The 19,077-nt window shown below is 37.3% G+C and overlaps 1 protein-coding gene across 1 annotated transcript in view; it reads right to left on the bottom strand.

Moving 5' to 3' along the window:
* LOC124789070 (kazrin) overlaps positions 1 to 19,077 on the bottom strand; it is a 1,028,805-nt gene that overhangs the window by 135,384 nt on the left and 874,344 nt on the right. The window contains exon 10 of the mRNA XM_047256362.1: positions 10,566 to 10,655. Within this exon, the coding sequence (XP_047112318.1) occupies positions 10,566 to 10,655 (90 nt within the window). The remainder of the gene's footprint in view (positions 1 to 10,565; positions 10,656 to 19,077) is intronic.

The raw sequence follows: 19,077 nt of genomic DNA, 5'->3' as shown, positions 1-19,077 counted from the left end.
CAAAAGTTGCTGAACCTAGTTGCTTTAGGAGATCCAAAATATGAATTTTTCAATTAAGATTCTCATCTATATGTACACCCAAAAACTTAGTATGCTCTACCCTGGCTACTGATTTCTTTTGATGTGTTATGTTTATTGAAGGAATTATACTTTTTGCAGCAATGTACTGTACTGTGTTTTTTCAAAGTTCAGAGCAAGCTCAGTCACAGAAAACCAATTAATAATTTTTCCAAAGACCTTATTTGTATTATTTTCTATTGGACTTTCTTTTACTGGATTAATAATTATGCTTGTATTATCAGCAAACAGTGTCAGTTCAGCATCTTGTTTCACATAAGAAGGGAGGTCATTCACATATATCAAGAACAAGAGGGGACCCATGATCGAACCTTGTGGAACACCGAATGTAATTTCACCCCAGTTAGATGAAGTGGCAAACTCCTTTGAATCACTTGAAGCATATAAAGAGACTTTTTTCTTCCTGTTCTGTAGATATGACTTAAACCACTTATATGCTGTTCCATTTATACCATAGAATTGTAATTTCTCGAACATAATCTCATGGTTCACACAATCAAATGCTTTGTTAAGTCACAGAATATTCCTACTGGTGACATTTTACTATTTAAAGACTTTATTATGTGGACAGTGGAATTGTGTATTGCTGTCTCAGTAGAACAGCATTTCTGAAATCTGAACTGTGATTTACTAAGTATCCCATTACTGTTGAGGTGGCTAACCGCTCTTGAGTAGATTACTTTTTCAAAGATTTTTGAAAATGCTGTAAGCAAGGTTACTGGCCGGTAATTATTGACATCTGTGGTTTCCTCCTTTTTGTAGAGACGCCTGACAATGGCATATTTTAACCTGTCTGGAAAAATACCCTGAGTCAGTGATGCATTACATATGTGACTCAAAACATATATTTTTCAAAGATTTAATAATTTTCCTTATTTAACAAGAGGATGTTAGATGAAACTTAATCTGACTAATGTTGTTCAAAACTGACTCTTCCATGTACTGCCTGGCTTTTTCTTCTGAACTATTCTCACCAATTTTTTTCTCCTACACTTAAGAAGTGATTGTTAAATACATTGGCTACCTGTGTACAGTTGGTTAAGATGGTATCATTCTCTTTAACAGTAATACTACCTACCCCAGTGGTTACTTTTCCTGTCTCCCTTCTAACAACATTCCATATTGATTTGATTAAATCAGGGGGGACTGGAATGCAGTAGTAGGGAGTGGAGTAGAAGAAAAGGTTACAAGAGAATATGGGCTTGGGGCAAGGAATGAGAGAGGAGAAAGACCAATTGAGTTCTGTAATAAATTTCAGCTAGTAATAGCAGATACTCTGGTCAAGAATCACAAGAGGAGGAGGTATACTTGGAAAAGGCCTGGTGATATGGGAAGATTTCAGTTAGAGTACATGATGGTCAGACAGAGATTCCGAATCAGTTACTAGATCGTAAGGCATACTCAGGAGTGGATATAGACTCAGATCACAATGTAGTAGTGATGAAGAGTAGGCTGAAATTTAAGAAGTCAGGAAGAATCAATATACAAAGAAGTGGGATATGGAAGTACTAAGGAATGACGAGATATGCTTGAAGTTCTCTAAGGGTATAGATACATCAATAAGGAATAGCTCAGTAGGCAGTGCAGTTGAAGAGGAATGGACTTCCATATAAAGGGCAATTACAGAAGTTGGAAAGAAAAACATAAGTACAAAGAAGGTAACTGAAAAGGAACCATAGCTAAGAGAAGAAAAACTTCAACTGATCAATGAAAGGAGGAAGTACAAAATTGTTCCGGGAAACTCAGGAATACAAAAATACAAGTTGCTGAGGAATGAAATAAATAGGAAGTGCAGGGAAGCTAAGATGAAAAGGCTGCATGAAAAATGTGAAGACATCAAAAAAGAAATGATTGTTGGAAGGACAGACTTAGCATATACGAAAGTCAAAACAACCTTTGGTGACATTAAAAGCAACGGTGGTAACATTAAGAGTGCAATGGGAATTCCACTGCTAAATGCAGAAGAGAAAGTGGATAGGGGGAAAGAATACATCGAAAGACTCTGTGAGGGGAAGATTTGTCTGATGTGATAGAGGAGGAAACAAGAGTCAATTTAGAAGAGATAGGGGATCCAGTATTAGAATCAGAATTTAAAAGAGCTTTGGAGGACTTACGGTCAAATAAGGCAGAAGGGATAGACAACATTCCATCAGAATTTCTAAAATCATTGGTGGAAGTGGCAACAAAATGACTATTCACATTGGTGTGTAGAATGTATGAGTCTGGCGACATACCATCTGACTTTTGGAAAATATCATTCACACGATTCCAAAGAGTGCAAGAGAAGGCAAATGTGAGAATTATTGCACAATTGGCTTAACAGCTCATGCATCTAAGTTGATGACAAGAATAATATACAGAAGAATAGAAAAGAAAATTGAGGATGTGCTAGATGATGATCAGTTTGGCTTCAGAAAATGTAAAGGCATGAGTGAGGCAATTCTGACGACGTTGTGGGTGATAATGGAAGCAAGACTGAAGAAAAATCAAGACCCGTTCATAGGATCTGTCAATCTGGAAAAAGCATTTGACATTGTACAATGGTGCAAGATGTTGAAAATTCTGAGAAAAATAGAGGTAAGCTATAGAGAGAAACGGATAATCAACAGTATGTACAAGGGCCAAGAGGGAATAATAACAGTGGACCACTAAGAATGAAGTGCTCGGATTAAAAAGGGTGTAAGGCAAGGATGTAGCCTTTTGACGCTACGGTTCAATCTGTACATCAAAGAAGCAATGATGAAAATAAAAGAAAGGTTCAGGAGTGGAATTAAAAGGATATCAATGATTTGATTCACTGATGACATGCTGTCCTGTGTGAAAGTGAAGAAGAATTACATGATCTGCTGAATGGAATGAATGATCTAATGAGTACAGAATATGGATTGAGAGTAAATCTGAGAAAGACAAAAGTAATGAGAAATAGCAGAAATGAGAACAGTGAGAAGCTTAACATCAGGACTGATGTCACAAAATAGGCGAAGTTAAGGAATTCTTCAACCTAGGCAGTAAAATAACCAATGATGGAGAGAGTGAGGAGGACATCAAAAGCAGACTAGCAGTGGCAAAAAGGTCATTCCTGGCAAAGAGAAGTCTACTAGTGTCAAACATTTGAGGAAGAAATTTCTGAAAATTTATGTTTGGTGTACAGCATTGTATGGTAGTGGAACAATGACTGTGGGAAAACCAGAACAGAAAAAAATTGAAGCATTTAAGATGTGGTGCTACAGATGGATGTTGAAAATTAGGTGGACTGACAAGGTAAGGAATGAGAAGGTTCTGTGCAGAATCAGAGAGGAAAGGAATACATGGAAAACACTGATAAGGAGGAGGGACATGATGACAGGACATATGTTAAAACATGAGGGAATGACTTCAATGGTACTAGAGGGAGCTGTAGAGGGCAAAAATTGTAGAGGAAGACAGAGATTGGAATACATCCAGTAAGTTATTGAGGATGTAGGGTGCAAGTGGTACTCTGAGATGAAGAGGTTAGCACAGGAAAGGAATTTATGGTGGGCTGCACCAAACCAGTCAGAAGACTGATGACCCAAAACAACTCTCAGGCATGTCTAATATCTGGGCAGTTCCCCATGCAATGCATGTTTGCACATGACTGCTCGACTCCTTCTGCAATGTAGTGACCACATCTTTGACAGACATCAGATCATCTGCTTTCCTCTCTGCCACACCACACTTTAAAAGAACCTGTCTTTTCAAATTTTGTTACATTTTCTCCAGATCCTTATTAGACATCAGACAAATGTCTTTTTTCTTATCTTTGAGTGACTAGAACTTCTGCAGGACTACTGGTGCACAGTCACTGTTCTGTAAAAGAGCTTAAGCAACAGTACATGATACTTCATGACTTCATTGAGACTGCCATGTTGGATCTCGGATGCAAACTGGGGACAGCTGTATGATGTGAAATTGTTGGTGTGCATTTTCTGATGCTTACAGCACCATCTATTGGTCAAATTTTCATTAATTTTTTTCTTTTTGAGTTCTATGATGTTTCTGTGACACTAATTGTTCCATAAAAACCTACTTATAGAGTTTAAAGGATCAGTACTAAATGAAGAGCACGGAAGTATTAGGTTGGTGCATAAGTTAGTAGTGTTTTTGTCTTGTATGTTAGTATTCTGGTTGCTATTGGTTTATTTATTGATTGTCACTTTTTATTTGTAGTTCACTGTTGCTATCTGAGTTTACATATTGTCATTTTATCATTTGGAGATTGTGAGTGGAGTTGTGGTTGCTAGGAAATGGAGTGCCAAGTGGAGAAGTCAGAAAAATTCTAACATAGTCTTCTGTTTTGAGTTCAATAGAAGGGTGACAGCTGCAGAGGCAGCCAGAAATATTTATGCCATATATTGAGTTAATGCCACTGGACAGAGCAGGGCAAGAAAATGGTTTTGTCATTTTAGGGAGGATTGTTGTGACATTAGTGACTCTCCATGTTCAGGAAGACATTTGCGGTTTCATGAAGATCATTTAAATGCATTAATCCACAATGATCCACATCTGCGTATGTGTGTACTGATGGATGTGATGAACTGTTATCATTCCATCATTGTGCAACATTTGCTTGTAGTGGGGAAGGTTCAAAAATTGGGTGTATGGGTAACATATGCTCTGGCCAAAATCACAAAAAGCAGTGGGTGGCCATTTGAGCATCTCTGCTAGCTCATCGTCGGTTGTCTCATAAAAAACACCAACCATTCCTATCCTATGTCATCAATGTGACAAGAAATGATGTCTTTATTCTGACATAAGGAAAGAAAGGAAGGGCTGAGCCCAAACAAAGCAGCAACTCCTTGTACAAAGACCTGCACATATCCACAAAAGATAATATTATGCATCTGATGGAACAACAACAGTGTGCTGTATTACGAATTGCTTCTCCAAGGTGTAACCATCACTGCTAACATTTATTGTCAACAGCTGAGATATATTGCAGATGCAATGCAAGAGTGACCAGGAGGACTGTGTGAAGTGATGCTACTGCACAATAATGCCAGCCCACGTTCTGCTAGAGTGACAAAAAAAAAACACTATACCAGAGTTGGGTTTGGAAGTTATTCCTCGTGCACCTTATTCATCTGATCTTGCATCCTCAGATTTTCACCTTTTCTGCTCTGTATCAAACAGCCTTGAAGGAACTTCCTTTTTGGATACAAGTGTGCTCTGTACATGGCTTGAAGAGTTCTTCACCTCAAAACGACATGATTTCTGCAGTCATTGAATCAAAAAGTTACTCCATCCTTGGCAACTGTTGTGAATAGTGAAGGAGACTATATTATTCATGACAGAAGTCTCTGTTATGTTTATTACATTTACAGAAAAATGCTACAAACTTATGCATCAACCTAATATACTGCAGTCCATTATATGTCACTTCCATAGGAGCTATTAAGACAATTTTAGACCAGTTTCATGACACACAGAGGAATTTAAACATTTGTTCTTTCTGCACTCCGTAAGTGAATGGAACTGAGAGAAACCCTAATATGAGGTACAATGGTATGTCCCTTTACCATGTACATCGCAGCTGTTTGCAGTGTATAAATGTGTCCCTTATGCTATCCTACAGTGTACAGTATATGGTGTTTGATGGCAAACAACATGTACATCATATGTACACCGCAGCTCACAACTGTGTTTTGATTTTTTTAACCCTCAGACAGGCATGCTGTTTTTCATAACATGAGTGGGTGCATGGTGTACTTTGTTTATGTTACCACAGTTAACAAGTAAGAGCAAAATCACAGTTTAATCTTAATTTTATTAAACAATGACTGAATAAGTTTATATGAAATGAGCTAGATCACTGTTTAGTTACAATAACTAAACGTTCATAATAAAAAGTAAAATAAACTTTCATTGTATCAACCTGTTGCTGCGGACAAGTGTTACCTGACAGCAATGACTCTCTCAAATCATTAAACTCCATTAAGCAGGGCAGTTACATTGTATCCCAACCATCTGCTTATTTGATTACTAATTATTTTGTAGACAAAAGCTTCATTGTGGGATTGTGCTGCTAGCTCATAATCTGGATCATTTCCTTGCATGGATTGTCAATTTTTTTCTCACCCAACTCGCTGTTTATTTTATTTTACTGTTACTCACTTGGACGTATGACAACACAGTTTATCACCATGTTAGCGGAAGTAATAATGAAGGAATAGGTATGGGCTCATAGTTGTAAAACAACAATGGAGCAGTACAAGACAATGTTAATTGTTCTTCTGCTTGTGTTTCTACGAAAGTGCACCTACTTGAAAGTTAAATATGTGTATTATAAAATTACGAAATTTCATAGACTATGTCAGTTACACAGGTACATATAAAAATGCTTATAATGTTAAATGGCATGTGTGTAAATGGCTTGCCATAGTTAGTATCACTGTTTCATTTGGCCAAATGATGATAATACTATCAGAACTAGTCACTCATTAAAATCACACTACAGCTTTCTAGCAGTCATTTTGTACTTCTTCAGTTAATATTACTATGATGAGTGAATGTAGGATGGTATTACTACTTACAGTATTGTTTGATTGGGTGGATGGTTCTTTATTGGACTCTTTTTATGATACAGCACAAATCGTGTAATTGATGTTGGAGGAGTGATAATGTTGGCAATGATCATACACAACATAGTACCAGTTCAGAACTACATAGTCCAGATGCCAACATAAATTAATGCTTAATATCTAGTGGTAGGACCTTCTTCATGTATGTAGTCCTCCTCCTACTAGCTATAATATGTGCTAACATACTGCTGCCGATATCATCTGGTTATCCAGTAAGCTTTTTCCAGTCTCCAAAGTGTTGAAGCTGCTGATGAGGTAAAGATAACAATCTGAAGAGTTCCAACATCTTTTAAATAATTTACTTATTTTGGCTTTGTTTTGCCATTAATTTAATTATCTGATATGTTACTATTAATATTGCTACGACAACTGCTACTCTTAACTGGTCTGATTACTTCTGGGTTTCTGGCAAATACTGTTGAAGTTTAACATTAATTACTTCCTTGTCATATCAGTACAGAGAAGCAATAACAAAAAGATAGCCTAAATCATTTTCAACCATGTTGCAGCATGGTTTCATGTATGAAAATTGTTCAATGAAACATTATCTTCATATGATCACATTGTTACGAACAGATGATTATGCAGTTAACATTATACAAACTGAGCTAAATGAAAATTAAATTTCGCAGCAAAAATTTTTGTGACAATAAATTTTGTACTCAGTGAGCTGATGAAAAAATAGTGTAAATAATTTTAACATGCTAACAGTAGACAAAAAGCAAGAGGCTTAGAATTTCTGCATATTCAAAACAAAATTTAAAATATATGATATTAGTCACTTCTAGAGTTTATTTGACTGTCTAGATTCAAGAACTGTAAACTCCTGCATTAAAAAACACTAGTAAATGAATGACAACTACAGAAACACTGAGGAATCAGCAACTTTTTTTCCCAAAGTAAAGACTTTCCTGCTAATTTTATTATGTTTTTTTTTTCACTGTGTATGACAGTTCAGTGATAGTTAATCGTTAATACAGGGTATTAAATTAGTTTCAGAAAGGTGCTAAGTTTTTGAATTTTAACCTTGAATTGGTCCACACTCCAGAAGTACCTTTTTCAAAGTGTAATCTACAGAATATTACAAATAGAATAACTGGGCCATTGAATTAATATGTCTGGTGTTCCTACTTGTTGGCCTTTGTTGGAATTGTATGTAATTGTGATGTATATTCTTCCTACTTAACATTTTTTTTAGAAAAATTATTATGTTAACACTTATGCAACAGTAGATATAAAAGTAAAAGTTTTGAATGTAAAAACTGTTCAACAGAAGCTTGTGAGCAATTAAGTTAATTCATTTTAGCAGCACTTAAAAAGCTTCATCTTGTAGGTGAAAGTCTACTAAAGATTGGGGGGGGGGGGGGGGGGGGGCAAGGCTTTACCTAGTCTTTATCTGCCTGTGACAGTATTTAATGTTCAAAGATATTACTATGAACGTTAGGGTAATCAAATCAAAACAATTTTTTTTCAGAATTCTATTAAGCTAAACATGCATTTGTTACTGTACCAGCCAACCAAACTTATCATTCAAATGTTCTGAAGTTGGAAGATCTAGTAAAGAAGTGAGTAGCATTCAGTCTTGGATGCATCTAAGCTGATAATAAGCTTGCACTGTCTACTGCACATTATTGTTAAAGAAAATTTATTTTCACTCTCATAGTAAAATTATGTGGTAGTTCCAGGGTATCTATTAAAAGAATTGGTTATAGTCTGAACTAAATCATTCTGAGAAAATGGTCAATTGTGCCAAAATTTAATGGGTGGTTAATCAGTGCTAAAATTAGAATTCTGGATTTCTAGCTAGGAAGCACCAATATCTTAATAATTACTATTTATAAAAAGGTGTGTGAATTAAAGATATGGGACTACAGATATGTGCAAGATACAGTGTAAATGATTACAAGCATTTTCTATCAGTTTTTGAAAACAAATACAACACAAATGTTTCATGATGCATTGGCTTATTATTGACCAGTAACTTTAGCTCAATTTTTTGCATTTTTTTACTGCTATAAGCAAGTGTTGTATGACTGTATCATTTTCATGAAGCTAGTACATGGCTCAAGTACACGATACCAGATAAATGAGTAGGATTATGATGTATAATACTAACCACTATGGTTTATCAGTGTTTAGGAAACAAGTGGCTAAATTCATTGAGGGAGTTAGCAATCTATATCATCCTCAGACAGTAACTTAACTACATTAGTTTGCATTTGCAGCAGTGTCCATGCCCTTATGAGGAGTGATAACTAGCGCACAGAAAGACTTGTCATTTACTGCATAAATATCTGTTAAAGTCAGATCTCAATAATATTACAATAGATATGTGAGTGAAGGGATGCTGAGCTAGTGACATCTTGGAAGTACATTTGTGAGACAACCTTTACTAAGCTAATCAGGAACACAAATAACATAAAAGACAGCTCATAAAAATTTGTTATCAGTACAGCCAAAAGTGCAGGAATCTCTGGATAAATATTGTGTGTGATGACAAAAGCCAAATATATTTCCATACCTAAGACATAAACTATGTCAGTGTTATGATACCAATGCACACAACAGATAGTTATGGCCAGCAATAACAACTGATAGTAAAACCAATACAAAATTCACGAATTTTAAAAGACGTATATAGTTCTTTTTCTGTTTTCGACACCTTCCCTCATAAGACTTATTTTAGAGGGAATACACATTTCTGAAATAATAAAACTATTAGATAGAGAAATCATTTAGTACCAAGACAAGTTATGGAAAAACGTAGGTAGGAAAAGACTTTTCCACTCATGTGACAGAATGTTGATTATAAATATGTTCAGTGCAATACTTCATGCAAGTGAAATCTCGTAAGAGAAATAAAATGAGAAATCTTTTTGAAGTGTCAGCTGCTACAGCCATACAATTTTTGTATTGGTAGTGATGATATTGCCTGGAAACAAACATGACCTTTCATCGTCACTGAGTTAAATGTTGGGTTAACAACATGTATAAAATTCACAATTAGATACCACAGAAGTAAGCAGTTGTAAATCCTGTATGCAGAAAGAAGCACTGTACTCAAGAAAAGGAATGCATATCAAATTTTAGTTTAGTAACTTTAATACTTTTGGCATTATGTGAACAAAGTCATGAAGGTTGTTATGAATATCACACTGATGTTCTTAGCATGATTGTATTATAACTAGAATGCCTTCTTCTAACAGGCCTGTCCTATCTGGCACAACTCAGAAGTTCGAAACACGGTGCTTCTTTGCATCTGATTTTTATTTTTCTCACATACACTAAGCATTTTCGGAGGTGACAACTTCAGTAGGTATTAGAAAAAAATCTTAAAGTGGATTAGGTGCTGAAGGCCAAAATTTTGAATTTGTTTCTCAAACTTTTACCAATCCTACACGAATAACAATATATGGTGAATTACTAAGACTCTAAAATAATTTTGTTGTTGGAGTTTTCAAAGGTTTTTTTACTTAGTTTAAGTTTGTTTGGTGGATTACTCTTTGGTAACAAACAAAAGTTAATGTAAATAAAAGCATTAAAGAAAGAATGTCTACTCAAGGAATTAATTTCTTCTGATGACTGGTATTCAGTCACTTATTATGCATTTACTTTTAATAGTGAATTTTATGTTGGTGTATATGAACTCATTAAGCAAGAGGCAAAAATGTTTAAAGAACCTCTGTTGTTACTTGGATGGAATGCATTAGATTTTTGAATGAATATATGTTCATGATTTAGCATGTGTTGAGACATATTTTTGATCATGGTTCAGAGGCAAATGGAACTGCGAACTTAGAAAATTAATAAAAGGTCTATTCAATGAAAAAAATAATTGTGTTTTTGATTGGGAAAAACATTTTGTATTGTGAAAATAACTCCACTTACATTGACAGGTATGTGGAGTAGCTATGTAGGATATTAAAGATACTGAGTCCGTATCAACATTGCTTCCTTCCACGGTGATTGTGGGTGTTCCTGGAACCAAAAACTCCTGTTCAACCAGTCCCAATAGTTAAAATGAGTTGTATTGTTGTGTTGTAAAAACAGGAATATTCTGTTTGTGTGTTATGTTAATGAAAGTTTCAGTCAATAGAAAATTTCATATCTAAACCAGTGCTTGTTACTTAACATCAATCAGTCAACATTTTCAACAATTGTGTGTCCAGATAATCTACTGTTATTACTTTCAGTGTTTTTACTTTAACTGCTTCATGCATGTGTTTGAAAGAACATCAAGCACCTTTGTACTCTGTATGTTGTCTGTATACAGTCTACCTCTCAATTTTATCTTAATATAGTAAGAATATAATTTACTCTACGGACATTATAAATCAATAAAAAATTGTCACCAGGATCTGAAACCCCAGCCTCATAGTGCTTTTTAATTCTGTAGGAGAATTTCACTTAATACCGCAGGTCAATTGATTACAATACATTATTTTTATCATCTGCATGAAGCACTACTTATGTTTGACTGGAATTTTGGGTAGTTGTTATTTACAACATGTAATTACTCCAGAAGTTTTACTATTTGGCAAAACAACTGCAGATTAAATAAACTGTTTGGGACAAATAAGTATTCATGAGGCAATGATACTTCTATGTCAGCTCTCCTAATCAGCTTCTGTCTCTAACAAATGGTAGGTCTCATGCATTAGACTAAAATTCAGCATCTAAAATTATAACTATTTTGTTTAGCTGATTAAGGATTGTGTCTGCATATAATTAATCCAAACAGAGCAGAAGAAGCATTTGTGCTAAGTGCATCCCATCATGCAATTAACTGAGTAGTGAAGATGAAGATTCTTACACAGGTGCCATTCATATGACAGAAAGGCCATATGCAGCAAATATAGAATACCACCCACTGCAACTTGTTTCATGTAATGTTTGTATATGTTATAAAAATATGCATAATATGTTAGGGATAATATTCAGGGGATATACAGTAAGATGCTATTGTGTCACCATGGAAATTCATGGTTAAAATAGTGTTTCAACATATTTGTTTTCTATTTCCTGTGGTTGTGTAAGTTTAACACTCCAATATGAAAACACTAATTTCATGATTTTAACCATTCTACTCAAAGAATATGTTCTAATTTGGTTAAAAATGACTATTAATATCACCTCAAAATTGTTACAAGTAACATTCTATATCAATTCCACACTATTGATGAAAGCTGTTACAAAACTGTCTTGTTGCATGCTCAATAACTAGTTCTTCATAATTTTCAAAATAATCTGAAATAATAATGATAATTATTAACTACAATTTGGAAAAAGTGAAACACTGAGACCAAGAGATGTGTTCACAATGAACTTTATTCCACCGATATGATTAGCATTACAGACCTGTACATGCACTGTGAGTGTGGAAATTCAGTATGGAGAAGCACCGACAAATGATGAAGTCAGAGCCGCTAGATGTTATGCATGGAATCAAAGAGCACCTGAATATGCTGTTGGAGAATTCTCTGCATGCAGCTTGTAGATGCATCCACAAAGCATAAACTGTAGTTTACAGGAGGACCTGGACAAACAAGTTGCCGACTGACCACATCCCAGACATGTTATGGAAACAAGCAGGCCTGGGAAGCAGTGGTACCTGCCACTCTTCAAAGAAGCCTTGTACATTCCTTGCCAAATGTGGCTGGGCATTGTGCTGCTGAAATGTAGAATGTGGAATGGACTGCAGGAAGGGCAGTGCCTCAGGCTGTAAAACCTCCCTATGTAGCAGTAGTTGTTCAGATTGCCCTGAAGATGTAGGAGGCAAGACTTTATGATACAGGCAAAGGTGACCCAAACCATCACACTTGGCATTTGTCCACTATGCTGCTCAGCAATACACTCTGCTTGATTGAATTCACCAAGGTTATGTAGAATGCGTATGCAGCCATCACTGTAGGACAAGTAGAAGTAGGCTCATCCAAAAATGGCACATTTTGCCACTCAGCATGCAAATGTTGGCATTCACATGCCCATTGCATCTGTGTTGTTGGTGGGTTCTGATCAATGGGAACCAAAGCAATGGCATGAATGCCACAATCCCAGCCAGTGTCAAACCATCAATGCAGACATGTCTGCACCTGGTGGAGTGCTCCAACATCACACCAACACTGTGGACAAAGCTGTTCTGTCTGTTGTAATCAAATGGACAAGATGGTGGTCATCTTGCACTGTGGTCACATTGTGTAATTCAGTACCCTATCAGTGACGTGTATGGTTCTCTTCTCTCCACTGGTTCCACATTTGCCTCACTATTGAAACAGCATGCTCTGTACAAGCTGCAAAGCCATGGAATGACAGACCCATCCCCAGAGATGAATTATTCTGCCCCATTCGAATGCACTCAGATGCCAGCATTCCACCCTGTGATGCTGGTGAGACATAGTGGCACTTGGTTACATGTTTCCACTTTATAAGATGGCTCTGCACTTAATGAGTATTGTGTAACACTGACCTGTCTTGTCACATAAAAGAAGGTGCTGCCACACCTATATGCATGCCACCTCTCTGCCATTTAAACCACTTATTATGGTTCTGCTATTCTACGCTTCCTCTTATAGTGGCACGTTGCAGACCACTTATTTTAACTGTTTCACTTTTTACAAACAATAGTATATTATTGCAGCCTTCTAAAAATGAATCAGTAGCACACAGAGAGAAAAAAAGCTTGCATATGAATATAAATATCAGTTAATTAGTACCGTGAAATTGCTCTTCAACATTTCTCTAGCACATAATGTATACACTACAAACATTGTGAACAATAAAAAAGAGAGCCATGTAGAGGTATGAATTATTTATAATGTGTACATGTGAACTCATAAAACTATATTTCACTGTTTATCTCTGGGCCTTGTCACAAGCTCTAATTAAAAGCTAAGTCCTCTTCTGCTGTTTGGTGCTTTAATTCAAAAGACAAGACTCTTAATTTTTTTCTAGAAATTACATATTATCATATGCAATGTAGTTCTGACAAAGACCAGTATTCATATTCTGAAAATCTGAGGCACTCTCATATTATGACAGCACATTGGGCTAGGAACTGTGTCATCCCTGCAAATATGTAACTCTCTATTGTTACAGATCAATCTGATGAGTTTTAGTGACCATATGTACTTACAATATTCTGAAAGCTGATTTGTTAAATTTGTTTTATTCCACTTTCAAATTTAAGTCACTTTTAATCAGTGTATGTTAGCATGTTGGCACTAACAACTGAAAAATCTTTTTACTGTGAAAGCTGTGTTGGTTAAGCTGCCTCACCCCTCCCCTGAACACATTATTTGATTATGTCTGCATCTGAACTATTTATTGTGAGGAGTGTGGGGAATTTATCTCTCTCAAAGGAGCACAGTTTCCTGAGGTATCCCTCCCTCTCTCTCTCCTCTTCAAAGATTCAATGTTTCCAATGAAACTGTCCAATCACAAGGGCAATAAGCAATGGAAGCGGTTGCTGTAATTTTATCTGTACCAAACTGAGAGTATTCTGGAAGCAAAACACTTTCTGCAAAGATGCAGGTGAGCTTTAATGTGTCTAGGTAATTCAATGATAACAGCACAATTCTTTCATCATTCCAGGCTCAGGTGCCAAACTGATGCAGGTACTAAGAAGTAGTCTTCAGTGAGGCCATGCAAAAGACAAGACTATGTTGTAGTCACATTATTACAGTATTCTCTATTGATTAGAGCCAACACAGGCAAAGGATTTAATCTTATTTCAGTAAATTGTAGTTTATTATTGGGCAAGAAACTTAATACACATATTCACTTCTTAATGAAACCAGAAATTAATAATACTAAAAATCAAGGACCTGTACTGTTAATATGGCTTAAACAACAACCATAGCAGAAAAAAAGACTTAAAAGAAAGGCATTGGTAGTGAACAACTTGATCAAGTCACATGAAGATTACATAAAACTACTGAGCAATCAGAATATGAGGTTTACGAGAGACAAACAATGGCCGTGTATAGGTAAGCAGCTAAAGCTTGAATAATGCTGAGAACTTGATGGAGTATGGAAATATTTTGTAGCCACTCAGGCATTGATCACACAGGTATTATGAATGATATATTATTTGCTGCCAGTTTAAGTACACCGGAGAAAAGGTTTATAAGCAGAAGATGTGGTTAGAAAATGAATGTTAGTCAAATGTTTCCAAGTTCTTTTCACTTGGAAAATGACATGGTTAATAGAGAAAAAGATATGAATGGAGAGATTAAATTCATGAGTAAATCAGAGTCATTTTCAGATTATCTATTCCTGAGTTAGTGGGACAGGTAATTTGTATGTGATCTTTAAGTTAGTGATGCAGGAAATAGTGGAAGATATAAGCATGTAGTTGTGTCTGGGCTTGAAGTATTCATGCCACAGGATAATAGTGGCAGTTGTATTGTTCAGCACTTATTTTTATTGTATAAATGTGAGCCTATATGCATCTAAAGAAATATTCATCTTAATTTCTGGTATGTGAGGGTAGGGTGTCCTGGTTCATTGATGGTATCTTCATGATCTGGTTTCAGACCACATTCTTCAGCAGGGCTATGGTTATCTATCATCACATCCTGAAATGAGGGACATCCTACCCAAGGTCTTTCCCACCCCTCCTAAAGTTGTGTCACATTGCCCACCCAACCTCCACAATGTTCTAGTCCATCCTTATGCCACTCCCAGTCCCAGCCCCTTGCTACAGGTATTATATCCTTGTGGAACACCCAAGTGTGAGGCCTACCCAATCCACCCACCCAGCACTTCCTGTTTCAATCCTGTCACAGGCCTATCCTACCTCATCAGAGGTAGGGCCACCTGTGAAGGCAGCCATGTCATATACCAGATCTGCTGAAATTATTGCTCATCTGTTTGTATTGGTATGACTACCAACCAGCTGTCCACCAGGATGAATGGCCTTTGCCAAACTGTGACCAAAAGCAAAGTGGACCATCCTATAGCACAATATTCAGCAGAACATAGCACACTTGATTTCATTGGCTGCTTCATAACCCAAACCATCTGGAGCCTTCCCTCCACCATCATCTTTTCTGAACTGCACGGATGGGAGTTATCTTTACAACACATTCTCCATGTCCAAAATCATCCAAGTCTCAACTTATGGTAACCTACTGTCCCCACACCCTTTACCCAACTTTTCCACCCCCTCTATCCTGTTATTTCCCCCCAGTTTGCATCTCATCACCCTCATTGTGTGCTACCCTCTGCTGAAACACCCCTTTGGTCTTTCCCCCTTCTCTGATTGTCTCTTTTCCACTTCCTGTTTCCCACATATCCCCTCCCTCCCACACAGCCTCCTGAAGCTGTGCCCATCAAGCTTGTCTGAACACCTCAAATCCCTGCAATCTCCACCAGGCAGTGCTGATTCCTGTTCCCCCACCCACTGTGTATTGTGTACTGTGTATTGAACTGGGGACCTAGAAATAACAGAGAGGCTTCATCCCACCATAGCCCTCAGTGGTTAACAACCCGGCAACAGGCCACAGCAGTCCACCTGCCACCCCACACCGAACCCAGGTTTATTGTGCAGTTCAGCCTCCAGTGGACCCCCTCCAGAACGTCTCATACCAGATGAGTGTACCCCAAATGTTTGTGTGGTAGAGTAATTATGGTGTATGCATATATGGAGACAGTGTCTGTGCAGCAATCACCGACAGTTTAACTGAGGCAGAATAAGGGAACCAGCCCACATTTGCCGAGGAAGATGGAAAACCACTTAAATGCCCATCCACAGGCTGGCTGGCACACCAGTCCTTGACACTAATCCGCCAGATCGATTTGTGCTGGGGACTGGCACACCTTCCCGCTCGAGAAGTAGTGCGTTAGACCGCGCAGCTAGCTGGGTGGGCTCCCCCACTCATAATCTGCTATCCTTCCCCCTTCCTTTCCCCATTCTGGATTGTTGCTCCCACTCAATAGTGTTCAGTTGCTGTCTGGCTGGAACAGCTGTAGATAGCAGTCATGTTTGTGTGAGATATACTTTTTTTGTGTGAATCCGCGTGTGTTCTTCTTTTCTGAAAAAGGCTTTCGTCAAAAGCTTATATGAACACTCTTTTATTGTACCTGCCTGCAACTCAACATGTTATCTTCACGATAAACAGCAATCTGTTCGACTCATAATATTGTTCAGTTGTACATACTTTTAACCGTGTAGTGAGGTGTACTCTCCTACTTCAAGATCTCATTCTCATAAGAGTGTCTACATGTTCATGTGAACATGTTTTTTGAGTGTACATTTATAACTTCCTTGTTTGGCATTGCCTTCCAAGTAAATGAACACTCCTAGAGAATGACACAAACTGTAACAAAGCTTCCATTGCTTTGTGCTCTTATAGCGATGGTTGTAAAGTGTATGCTGTCCAACATTTCTTGGTAGACATGCTGACACTCACCTTTCCTGCCAAGCTTTAAAATGTGACCCATCATGAAAGTAAATAGCAGAAGCCTAGTTTTGATATTGTGGAAGAAAATGTACATCTCAGACTTTATCTTCTGTTTCACTGTGAACTGTACTGTATAATAAATTCCTTTACAAGTATGGCCAAATAAGAGTACAGGCTTTAGTCTTGATTTGGTGCTGACTTGTAATCTGACAGGAAGCTATGTTAGGGCTTCAACACCATGAATGAGTGAAATATTCAATCTGGAAGCTGGCTTTGGATTATAGCCAAACTTTTACCCACCATATTCCATAGGCTCAAAAAGATATGTGGAGTTCCAAAACTATGAGAGATTGACAGATTAAAGCTCACACATGCCTGCCTCAAAATGATTCAAACATTAGTCCACAAAGAGTGGACACTAACTACATGCAGATGATGTAATGGATTTGTATACATCCTCAGAAGGTGGAAAACTAATTTATGCAGGTAGTGCCACTGGCCCAGACACACCCCATGGGAAATTGTCACATGTGTTAGCTATGTAACCCAGTATTGATCTTGAACAATAGCCATTACCATGAATCAGCTGTTTGCTACTCTTCGGTTTGACTTCATTGGTTGTCTTCAAAGTGCTAGTGGGTTACTATGACTGGGTCTGCAAGGGACTTCTTTTATTGTAACCTGCTACAGACTGTCTGGCTTTCTACTTATGACAATAGTGCACTTATTTCATGAACTTGATTTGGAGAATTCTTTGTAACTATTGGTGGTTTGTTTATAAAAACCTTGTAGAATATCATTTCTGGGCCACACTTGTGCATTTGCCCTATCTCTGTTATCTACACTACAAGGCCATCATGTGGTAGCTGGGGGAAAGAGGTTTTTGTAGGCCTCAAGTTGATGAGCCAGTTTTTCACTAATTATCCTACATGGGTAATGACCTGTGTGTGTGTGTGTGTGTGTGTGTGTGTGTGTGTGTGTGTGTGTGTGTGTGTGTGCGTGAGGCCGGTACAAGGTTGAGGGTTTTACCCATGATGAATGAGGTTTTCCAACACCTTTTGTAGAGAAAATTCAAGAAGCCTTGATAGGAAGCAGTGCTCTACAGAAGTGCTACAAGCAGGTGCAGGAAATGACCAATAAAATGCCTCCATTCTGTTGCAGATTCTGATTGGCTGGAAGGCCTAAACATTAAATAATTTTATGGAACAATGTGGAGCTAATGAAATCGGAAGTCATCAGACATCCCTCTTGGGAGTAGGTGGCATTGTATGTGCTCTGAGATGGAGGTATTGTTCTAAAGCGTACATCTAAAGTCAGTAGTTGGTAATTCTGAGTAGTCAACCAAGTTATTTTTTCATGATGGGAAGTCTACAAGCATTTGGAAATGTGTTCCAGTGAGCCAATGAAATAGGCATTGTCTGTTTTTCTAGGCAAATGTTGCCATTTAGTGTGTGTGCAGATGCAGGTCCGCAGTGCCCTTACATCAGGTTGTGGAGCCAGTAGCTAACTGGACAGTGATGTTTCCATGGATGAGACAGACTTGTCGAGTTTTAAGAGCAGCCACTAAATTCAATTGTTATACGCAAATTTAAGTGTGGTGTTTTTGTGTGACTTTTTTTATTGACTTTAAACAGTACTCCCATTCTGTTATTGTGAAGATTATTGGCAGAAGTTGCTCAGAGCCAGTTGAAGACAGTGTACATATTAAAGTCCAGTGATTTGATCCTGGAATCTTTCCAAAAGTGTTGGGATTACTACAGAGCTTTGACTATTGATACTGGAGTAGTGAGGAGTTCAACTATGTCTCACGGGTCAGAGCAAGGATGGCAACCCATATTTAGATCAATTTTATTTGGATAGCAGTGCAGAGTAATAATCCAGTTTCACAAATAAACATTTGTAATTAACCCTAGCACTACTAAACTTGGATCTGTCACATGGATGTCTAAAGGGGTGGGGGGGCAAAAATTGCCCTCACATTCTTATCACATTTTAAC

Source organism: Schistocerca piceifrons, chromosome 3, assembly GCF_021461385.2.
Source record: "Schistocerca piceifrons isolate TAMUIC-IGC-003096 chromosome 3, iqSchPice1.1, whole genome shotgun sequence".
Classification (NCBI taxonomy): domain Eukaryota; kingdom Metazoa; phylum Arthropoda; class Insecta; order Orthoptera; family Acrididae; genus Schistocerca; species Schistocerca piceifrons.
Note: the sequence above shows the minus strand (reverse complement) of the source record. Positions and strands in the feature narration are given on the sequence as shown.